We start from the raw sequence: 10,597 nt of genomic DNA, 5'->3' as shown, positions 1-10,597 counted from the left end.
TGCTTAATGAGAACAAACCGGCCAATGTTATTTACGAACTGAAGAACTTCTAGCAACCCAAATTTATATTTTGAAGCGACGTTTTTATTCATTTAGCCAGTGCCGTTGTCATTTTCAATAGAGAGATTTATCATCACGTCGTTTACGGGAAATTGCGTAAGGCTGCTGTTTTACATAAAAGCGTGAAAATTCTCTCATCCTAAGTTGTCTCACTCTTTTGACAAGTGACTTGATACCTGTAGCTAGCAGGCACGAAATGAGCTTGTTTCAAAGAAGGTCCTTCAATTTTAGACAAAACGCAGTTTTATAGCCATACGTACGCTAAATCTCACGGTCTATTGTCTCGTCTACAGGAGGTTCGCGGGAGTAAACTTGTTCAGTTGACAACGGTTAACCACATCATGTTTCGATCATGTTACTTCCTGAGGTCGAACGTTAAATGAGATCATTGTAAAAAAAAATGCTTTTGTTATCGGAAAAAAGCTTTCATTTGAATGTCAGGAAGGATATCAACCGCAGAAGATGAAGTTTTTGATGATGGAACAATGCAATAGAGTATAGTTTACGTACTTTTCACTGTTTTCAGGATAAGAAGGAGATTTTTAAGTTGTGGATATCGTGAATAAACGTGTCCTTACTTCAGTTGACGTCCGTATACCGCAAGAAAATCCTTGAACTCGGTAAGAAAGTTTATTATGGACTGATGTGACAAATTTTTAAAAGTCAGTTCTTTTCTCATACCTTGAATGTATATGAAAGTAAAAGAATGATTGTCTCCAAAAGATCTCATTGTACCGAATACTACAGTGGCTAAATAATACAATGAAACCATGATACGAGATTATGAACGCTACGATTTTATGAGCGAGAGATCTTCATTTGGAGGCTATGAAAGGTAAGCACTAGTGAGGAATCCCGAGAAATTTCAGGCCTCGTGAACACGACGCAACTCGTAACTGACTGGACGAATGCGCAAGCGCTCTGCGCATTGTCCCAGCTGCCTCCGAACTATCAGGCCATCTGGCAGCTGTTCAAATTGCGAGTTCTTTTTAAATCCGATAGAGGTGAAAGTATGATGAACAGAGAGATACACGAAAGTCATTTTAATGCGAATATAAAACAATTGCTAATTGGCACTGTATTTGCTGAACACAGCCAAACAATGTGCTTTAGCTTGTATGTGGCATTGTCTTCAATAAACACCAAATTTTAAACAGTGACTGGCTTGAAAGGCAATTCCTTTCTTGGTCGGTTAATTAAAGTAACCTGCTGATTACTAGACGTTGTGAAAGTTTGAGTAGAAGTAATAAATCACAATCGGAGGTGTCAGGGGAGATACCTGTTGAAGATGATTAAAATTTGGTACTTTGGAGAGTCCTATTCAGTGATAACTAATTGCAGTAAAATTGTCATTATGTTCAGAATTTGTTCGATTTTTTTGGACTCTGAACAGGCATCAACTCAGGTAAATCCTTTAAAAACGTGGAAGTTTATTCCGGCTAAGGAAAAGAAACATTAAAAATTTTAATTCCAAAGTTAAGGAGTTTTTATTGACTTTGACAATCGGGTTTTGTCAAGGAAGCTAGTAGTTCATGAATTGCGCCCCCATCTACCATGAGATAGTCGTCACCCGTCAGGGTATTAAATTCGCAGGCTAAGAGAAATAAAAAATGTAAACATTTTTTTTCAAGTGTTTGTTCTTTTTTAAATTGTGTTTTGTGTTCAAATTAATGTTTGACACAAAAGTGTGTTGGTTTACAATAAAGCACTGCGTCATACTATATTCTACCTGCTTGGTGTGGCCTGGGGTTACCAAGGCGAGGAAATTTGCCGAGCTCCGAAAAACGCCCTAGCATACAGTCTTGAAACCAAAAAAGCACATTTTTCTGATGTAGTTGACCTCGATTAAGATTAGAGAAAAGGTGATTCTTTTCACTAAATCTCGTGTGGGGGTGCGACGCTAGAAGTGTGGTCATTTTGACGGAACTTAGTGAATCAGTTCTTCTAGGGATCTAAGCGAAGATTCGAATTAAAAAGTTGCCGCGGTGTCGTCTTGAAAACCCAAGCATCGTTCAACGACTCGAAAATCTTAGTGCGAATCAGGGAAGTCCCCTGTCACTGTTCTCTCTGTTCTCTACTTAAAGCACGTTCACTAGATACCTTTAATCCGGGTAACTCTGTTTGCTTATTGCTTCTAGAAATTAGATTCTGGTCACTTTTGAGGCTACTGCTGATTTTCTGACTCCATAAGTAACTACTATGATAAATTTGCGAATGAAGACCATACAAACACATTCTGGTGTATTTTTCAGTGGACAGTCAAGTCCAAATTTTAATTAACATCTGTCATGTTGTCTTCAAATAATAGTTTTTTGAATTAGCTTTTCCACAAAGTAATTAATTGCAAGTTGTCTGCTTGAGTAGTTCTTTGACGAGAGGAGGTTTTCAATCAGTCTAATCGTCCAGTAATTACTGCAATTTCCTTATTTCATGGAGGTGAGCTGAATGATATCTTGGCAAAAAAACATCCCGTTTAGGAGGTGTGATCCAATTCGCTCAGGGTTTAGTTTTCCTTGCACGATTGTTGAGTCATTGTGCTTGATGTTCAGTAGTTCACTGCATTTCGAAACTACCCCGTCATCTCTAACCTTAAGTTGATAGACTGACTGAGCAATAGGTTTCGTTGATCATCCGGTTGATTGCTTTCTCCTCTCTTTCATTTAGGTTTATGCCTTAATGACACGATGGCGCTCCGCGCACGAAAGAGAACATTGAAGACATATTGTTCGGTAAAATAACCCTCACACACACACAAAAAGTGATTTTGTAAATTAGTTTGCCGCTTTTGCAAATCAGGATCAAGAAATTATATAATTGATTTTCTTCGGCAGTATGACAGTTTTTATTTGGATCACTGCCCTTTTTTTAAACGCGATTTTTTCGGTTTGGTATAGCTCAATATTTTTTTCTCAGTAATGTCAATTCATGTAGTTGTGGAAACCTATTTCTAAGATTTTTAATGACTTCTTCTACTCGCACTTTCTGTTCTTCAAAGATTAAAGTTCCAATCATAATTATGCGCCCCGTAGCACCATAGCAGCTTTATCAAGTGTAACTTGATCGTAATTGGGCACGTTCGTGTTAGAATGAAAATTTATGTGGAGGCAATGAGACGACCGCTCGAAAGTCTGTGACATATAGTGATTTTATTGAGTGTGGATTTAAAATCATTCCATTTTTTTCCTAACCTTGGCATGCTTTGAGAAAGGTTTTTTTTTTTTAAGTGAATAACTTTTGAAGTGCTTCTTCTCTTTGATAACCGGACAATTTATGCAGTAACATTATTCGTCTGACTCAGAGGCATGTTTCGCTTGTTCCCAGCTTTTAATGTGAGACTTGGTTACCCTCTAGTTTTTTTTTTTTTTTTCAAGCGTAATCGAAGGTGCAAAACTGGCCTATTTAAATCAGAAAACTCATTAAGTCTTTAATAAGTAGGGAAATAGGTTAGTTTCAAATCTAAACGAAGTGTTCGGCGTTAATCCGAGACTTGACAGCGCCAGTTCAAGAGTTGCTTTTATCAAGGCCAATCAAGACACGCGCCAGAGTGCTACTTGAATTATTCTTATCGTGAACTTCAAAGGCTACCGCTTCTATTTCATATTCCGTAAAGAGCGTTGGCTTGGTTTTAATATCGTCTTTGGTGTAATTGCTTGACAAAGATTGGCAGATAGAAGAGCCTAGTCTTTCGCTTGTGACGATTTAGCCTTGAAACTTTGACCGACCTTGTGATTTCTACTTTTATTATTTTTTCTTACTTTCTCGGATACAAATGTCTTTGGATTTAACTCAAGTAAGTGTACACAATAAATGTAAATTTTGGGCCAAGGCTTTCGAAGGTCTTTGAAGCAATTTGCCTCGGAGTTGTTTACGTTTAGTAAAACAACCTAAGTAGACCTGGAAAAAGAAAGAAACAGCGTTAAACTACAATTGAAACACCATGCGAAAAGGCCGTGGAGCAGACATTAAACTGAGTTATTCTCTATATATCTTAATTTGACAGAGTTCGACAGGTAAGAGGAAGAATGATTTCGAAACTAAAAGTTTTGTTATCTCTTAGTTTCACACCTTGACTTCCCTGATTTGCGGAGACGTGTGTTTTGAACCATTCAGTTTCGAAGACAGCTTAAGATATTAGAAATCATAATGATGAAAATTAAAACTGTAAAACGAAGGAAAGTGGAAAAGGCTGACAGATAACGGGCAAGATTAAAAAAGCGCAAATAGCGGCATTCAATTCATTCCCACCTTAAAAGAGTCGTCTTAGTTTTTTCAAATGAATACCTCTTCCAGTTAACTTTTTAATTTCCTTATTTCAGGGCCAACTCACGCTCTTAATTTCGTGACGCAAAGGTATTAGGATATTTTCGGTTTTAAATCATGTTGCCCCGGGCCAAAACAGCGAAATATTTTGGCTTTGGGGGTTGTTGGTCATTAGCCAATCCTTTTGAACAAAAGAGCCGTCACTGGTGGGTAAAAACATCGGGCATACGAGTCCGCGACGCAAAGAAATAGCTCACTTGTAATCTCCTTTGTGCTCCAGTTGGTTTTGGACATAAACGTAAACAGAATTAACGAAGACAAAAAGCCGATAAGTAAGGCAAGCGAAATCAAATCTCGAGCGTCGTAGTCGAGCCACCGAACACTGCCGATTTTGTTGATGGCATAGAAGTTTTATTTTGTCAACGTGTTTTTTCCTTGTCTTCGCTTTTTTTTTTCGAGCTGTTCGGGATAGAAAAATTGTAGAAGTCAGGAGATGGTTCCATTGTTTTGTCAGAATGCTTTTTACGAAATGACAATTTTCTGCGTAAGAAGAATAAATATTCAATTAGTGGGAAATAGGTTGTAAAGAAAGATCTTTGAACGCAAAGTTGAACCTTTGAAGAAGCCGACTTTTAGAAGACATTAGTATTGTTCAAAAGCTCTTTTCTGTGACAGCTCGGTTTCTAAACTTTGTTGACAAGAGCAAAGGCTCATCAAGCTGCAACCAAATTTCAAGAGTGAAGAACCAAACTAGACGTCGCCATTTTTGCCAGAGTGAGCTACACGTACCAATTGTCCCATATTTGCGTTGAATCAGGTGAACCAAATTAGTGGTATACCGTGGATGAAATAACTAATTGTCGTCCAACAGTTTCGCAATAAACTCTCTCGCAGCGAATATTCTTTTCTTCTTTTTAGGAAGAGATTTATGAATTTTGCTTAATAGCAACAATGTGAATTATAAATGGTTCCCCGCCGTTTTTGGCTCCGGCCTGTCGCCTGTAACTTTATAATCCCTGGGTTTATGATAAGCAATATGTATTACATCATTTGGTTTTATTTCTTTCTCTGTGGACCCCTGTGGACTGTTTGAATACAACACGCGGCTCAACTCTGCGTCCATGAAAGTTTTTAATCTTCTCAAGCAGTAGGAGCGGAAAGAGGAGACATTTTTCAGCACTTTAGGAACTTATTCAATGATCTTTGTTCTCAAAGGCAAAACGGAGCTGTGGTTTTGTTAGCGTCTCGTAAGTAAAATGGTCTGTCGGCCGTCTCCTTGTGAAGGATAATGAATCGCTTTTGTTCGTGAGCCATGTCCCTAGAGTCGGGGCCTTAATGTGTAATCTTTCCATTTGAGTGTCTTATTGTTTGCTGAGGAATATATTGGCTCTGGGTGTCTTATCGGCAAAAATCAACGACCCCTTCAAACTCGCTTCTTATTGATTTCGCGACAAATCACAGTTGTGCCTTTTGGCTCCCCAGTAAAAATTGTCTTTGTACTTTCTTGCGCTTTCTGATGTGAACCCAGGTAACTGGTAACAATGAACCAGGAAAAATATGACTGAAACACATAAGTTGTGATTTAGAGATTTAGTTTGATTATATTGAAAGCCAGTGCAAAATCACTGCCGTAAAACCTTAGAAAAATAAATATTTCTTCTGGCATGGCTTGTCTCAATTTCAGGTTTATAAAAAGCCTTAACCTGCGTATTGAAATAAGCAGGAGTGGAAGATGCACCTGAGAAGCAAGAAAAAGTACATGACAGCCTTCAATCACACTAAGCGTGCGAATAACTTGTTAATTGTTAGCCGAGGAAATTGTTCGAAATTGATCCATGAAGTCAAAGGATGCCGCCGACTGAAGGAGAGAAGACCATCAATAATTGCCCATAAACAGTCTGTCATCTCCAGCGCGCTCAAATCAGAATTAAATTTTCGTTTGTGGGAAGAAGGTTCGCTTTCCCCGATGTAATATTCTCGCAGGAATAAAATCTCTTGGCGCAAAGTTGGAGTGAAAGTTACGAAGGAGGGCCTTGAGGCGGGCAATGAAGGCGGGTTTCTAATTAGTCGCGCTGCGCACGCTCGCTGGAACATTCATCACTATAAAAGTAACATTAAAAGCGAATTTGAGCTTGCCTCAACAAATTGTTTGTACACGGGCGTTCGCTTGGAATTGATAGCCGGAAAGTGCCAGTGATGAGTTGTACCTGTTCGCGAAGTTGACAGACATTTGTATTTTTTAACTTTGCGATTAGCAAACAATTGGATGGAACGGTCGGCAGGATGAAAGGTTAACACCTCAAGCGGTTTTATCGCGTAAAGCCTTAGTGTACCTCGTGCATTCGATGTTAATTGTTTATTGCTTGTTACTGGGACAATGGTCTGTTTGGCTTCTTCACAAGTGTATTGCTGGAGCCATTCTTATTTAAATAAAGGCGGTCTCTTTTGCAAGTGATGACAGTATTTTTAAAGGCGATGACAATAATGTGGCGCGATAACGGAAATACACAATAATATAACAAATGATTTTTTTTCAAGGGTTGACCCGCGGCATGTTTACAAAGCCAGAGCCAATCAACGTGCACTTTACGCGGCGGCTTGCTTTGATCATAGAAATCCAATCATAAAATGGCCTTTCTTTTGATTTTGTTCATTACTTCGCCGCCCTCTCGCTCCTCCTCTATCATCTCTGATAATAGCACCTTATTTACGATAACAACATTGCAATGAGGAGAGTATAAGCGCGAGTCTCCGCCTCTGGTTTGCTATTGGCGGGCGGCATTCTTTGTCTAATTACATTTAGTCTGTTTTCTCCGCCACCGGCTCGCAAACCAGCTGAAGGTTTTTGTGTGAAGGAAGCTTTACGGGTTTCATTTGCTCCCGACTCTTGCCAGCGTAACATCGCGTTGAAAGAGCTCGCAGTTCTTATCTTCTCAAGGAAAATTTCTTCGAAAATCCTTGCTGACATGGCTACCGCTGCTTTGGCAAGACCTGAATATTTTCCGTTTTCACATGTAGGTATTTTCAACTCGTTAAAAAAGTCGCAAAAATTTGAAAATAATTGTGTGTATTATTTATCAAAATCGGTATAGCGTTCTAAGGTTATCTGTTGCTTGTTCGTCGCTCAACGTCTCTTGATTTTTATTATTATAGGAATATCGCAAGCCGTCGCCACTGGCTCTGCTGGCCGCTACTTGCAGTCGAATTGGCCAACCGGGAGCTCACCGTGAATTTGAATGTCACGGCAAATTTAGCGGCGGAGTTGTCCCCGAGCTGACTCAACATGGAGTCAGTATGGGCCAGATTGTGAGCTGTCCCGGAGAACGAATGCTTCCACTTACACCGCCAGCAGATTCGCATTACTCTCCTTTCCAGGAGTTTTATATTTCCGCGTCCCCAAAGGCTCACATCCATCAGAATTTTGCTGTTACCCATGGGAGTCCTCCTTCGCGTGGACCTGTTTCACCTTGCTTGGCTGCTGTGCACGCTTGTCCTGCATCGAGTAGGAGTGCTCCGTTGTCCCTGAGCTGTTCTCCAGCTTTTAAACCCGAGTGTAACGAGATCGGAGGACTTCATTGGTGGAGTGTTGAGCCCAATAAAACTGTTCACAGCCAAATTTCCGCGGCAGTTCCACGGAGTATAGCTCTCAGCTCCGTAGCCGCTTCGAGTCACATCTCATCCATGAGTTATCATGGGAATCCGACCGCTCAAGCGTCTTACCATCTTACAAGTCCGTACAGCTCGTCAGCTTTGTCTAACCACGTTACAGGGACGAGGAGATGCAGAAGATGTAGATGCCCGAATTGTCAGCTCGCAGCTTCAACTGGGAACACAACAAAACGAAAGCAGCATATCTGTCACATCCCTGGCTGCGGAAAGGTCTACGGCAAAACATCGCATTTAAAAGCACACCTACGTTGGCATACAGGCGAGCGGCCGTTTGTCTGCAACTGGTTATTTTGTGGCAAGAGTTTCACGCGGTCTGATGAACTTCAAAGGCATTTGAGGACACACACTGGCGAGAAACGTTTCCAGTGCGCTGAGTGTGGCAAGCGATTCATGCGAAGCGATCACTTGAGAAAACACCAAAAGACTCATCAGGGCAATGTCAAGAAAGCTGCGGATAAAACGGACTCAGAGGAGATGATAAAGGAGGAAGAAGGTTCGAGAGATATTTCTATGGAGCTTAATATTGATATACAAGAAGGAGAAAGATTGGCTCAGATGAGCAGCGTGCTTGTGCTCACGCCAAAGCGCGAAGAGAATGATAAAATGGACGCTCCAAACGTCGATTCTTTTATCAACGTAGAACACTAGTGTTAACCGAGAATAGCCAGAACTTCACGGACATGAGATACGATATTTACATATATCCAAAAATTAGCCTAGTTCTATTTCTTACCCAGTAATATATCGCCATTATGTATGCTGGAGAATTCGAACAGATTTCATTGAAGTTAATTTAAATGTAGGTCGACTGTATCGAAAGGAGGAATATTTTAAGTTTGAATATTTATTACAGTGTGTTGATCACACGAAAATAATCTCAAATTGTAAATACTAATCTTACGAAAAAAAAAAAATTGTACAATTTCTTTTAAATTCAGTGTCCTGCTTAGCTCGCAAGACTTGTATATAAAACGAAATGAGTGCAAGCATAATAAACACTTTTCTCAGTTTATCTCAACATTCGCGTGGGGTTGAAATTTTTAACTGTATGTTTATAGGGTCGGGAACCGGGCGCGTTTGATGTGTCACATATTTAAGAAAATAGCTGAAAGGCAAAACCTTTTTTCTTTCCGGTTACTCAAGATACCATATTGTGATTTTGCTAAGTGTTTCGCTGCGTTTTAAAAAGCAAAATGCAGTCCATGGCGCTGACTCGTTCGGGTTTTTGCCTTCGTTGATAAGCGGTTTCAAAAAGGCGGTCTCTTTGAACAGGCCCTGTTTACAGAAATGTGGTGTTATTGGCAATCACACAAAGGCTGCTAATTACCTTTGCATCCTGCTTTGAGAAATGAGTGCTTAAGATTCGAAGAATCACGGCTCCAGTAATTTCTTATAGCCGCCGCCGCAGCTAAAGATAATTTCTCTGAATCTCGGATAGTTGCATATTCTATTCAACTCCTTTTGTGAATTCACCAGGTGGGCTTCGAACTTGATATTAACTTAGCTACAGAAACATTGATATTAAAAAAAAGCCTGACGTCTTGTATTTAATAAGCTGGCGAGAGTTAATTTCAATTTGAAATTTGAAGAAATTGAGAGTGACTACCGATCCAATCCTAGCAGTCTCTTATTTATAAAGGGGGCTGAGGGGTGTCTAGGAAAATAAGTTGGGTGGGATTTTGTGGTACACATGAACCGACTTCAAAAGCATCGCCTCCATTGTGTAGCTAGCAATCAACTAAAAGGTTTAAAGACCGTCGAAACTAAGAGATTTCGAAGTTTCAATGCTGATTAAGTGAGTGCGTAGAATGAAAACTTAACGCTCTCCTCTGTCATTGATAAGTAAGATACCGTTGACAATAATCAAGATGTTCTAAGACGAGTTGAAACCTTCGGCCCTGTCGAGAGACAAACGAGAGTTGAAAATTTCTTTTGCATGGTTCGCGGATAGCTTCGTAGCGTGGTGAATGAACTGGGTAGCTTTGTGTAGTGGAGTGTAGATACAATGATGAGTTGGAGAGAGAGGCGTGGTCCAAGGTTAATTAAATGACGTTGAGAAAGAAATTCAATATAATGTAACAAAGAATACTTTAATTCTTAGTTGTTGACTCGAGGCAGCTTTCATTGTATCTTAGCGATCCTAACGTGGACTGAGGTAGTTATTGTGCTCATAGATTTGAAAGAAAGTGGAGCTTGCGCTTTGCAAGCCAATGTAAGAACACCCTGGTCTAACTCATGCCACAGAAGGCCTTGCTGCATGTGTCTAAGGATTTTCCAGCTCAAGAAAAAGTGCTAATTTTGATTAAATTTATAAAATATCTTTCTCTGCGTGAACCTTTACACTTGTGTTGTGCTGAGGCCACGATCCGATTGTGCAGTCTTCACTGCTCTTCTCGCTTTAGTGTATCAGTGCTTGTACGATTTCAGCCGAAGGTAGACTCTTGCTATTTTCCTTCTGATTCGGCTTGCTTCGACTGTAAAGACTGCGTTGGAAAATATGACGGTCTTTTTAGTGTAGAGTCAATATGCAAGACGAAATAACGAAGACTTTCCTTTGTAACCTACCCGGCCACACTGGGTGCTGTGCTGTTGATCTATCCTCAGCTTG

General features: G+C 40.0%; 1 protein-coding gene and 1 long non-coding RNA gene across 4 annotated transcripts; one reads left to right on the top strand and one right to left on the bottom strand.

The window, feature by feature from the left end:
• The first annotated feature begins 2,448 nt into the window (after positions 1–2,448).
• Positions 2,449–9,007, top strand: LOC137985138 (transcription factor Sp5-like). 3 transcript variants are annotated; one of them, XM_068832635.1, is made up of 3 exons: positions 2,449–2,496; positions 2,725–2,789; positions 7,474–9,007. In XM_068832635.1, the coding sequence occupies exons 2-3, from the start codon at positions 2,745–2,747 to the stop codon at positions 8,635–8,637; spliced, it is 1,209 nt and encodes a 402-aa protein (XP_068688736.1). In that variant the 5' UTR covers positions 2,449–2,496; positions 2,725–2,744; the 3' UTR covers positions 8,638–9,007. The 3 variants fall into 3 exon arrangements, with proteins under 3 accessions (XP_068688736.1, XP_068688737.1, XP_068688735.1); XM_068832636.1 differs by lacking the exons at positions 2,449–2,496; positions 2,725–2,789 and adding an exon at positions 5,432–5,567; XM_068832634.1 differs by lacking the exons at positions 2,449–2,496; positions 2,725–2,789 and adding an exon at positions 6,968–7,334.
• Positions 3,397–5,268, bottom strand: LOC137985139 (uncharacterized). The gene is made up of 2 exons (XR_011119246.1): positions 4,306–5,268; positions 3,397–3,954 (listed from the first exon to the last, which is right to left on the bottom strand). It is a non-coding gene; the product is annotated as an uncharacterized lncRNA (long non-coding RNA).
• Positions 9,008–10,597: the final 1,590 nt, after the last annotated feature.

This window comes from Montipora foliosa, chromosome 14 (genome assembly GCF_036669935.1).
Source record: "Montipora foliosa isolate CH-2021 chromosome 14, ASM3666993v2, whole genome shotgun sequence".
NCBI lineage: Eukaryota > Metazoa > Cnidaria > Anthozoa > Scleractinia > Acroporidae > Montipora > Montipora foliosa.
Note: the sequence above shows the minus strand (reverse complement) of the source record. Positions and strands in the feature narration are given on the sequence as shown.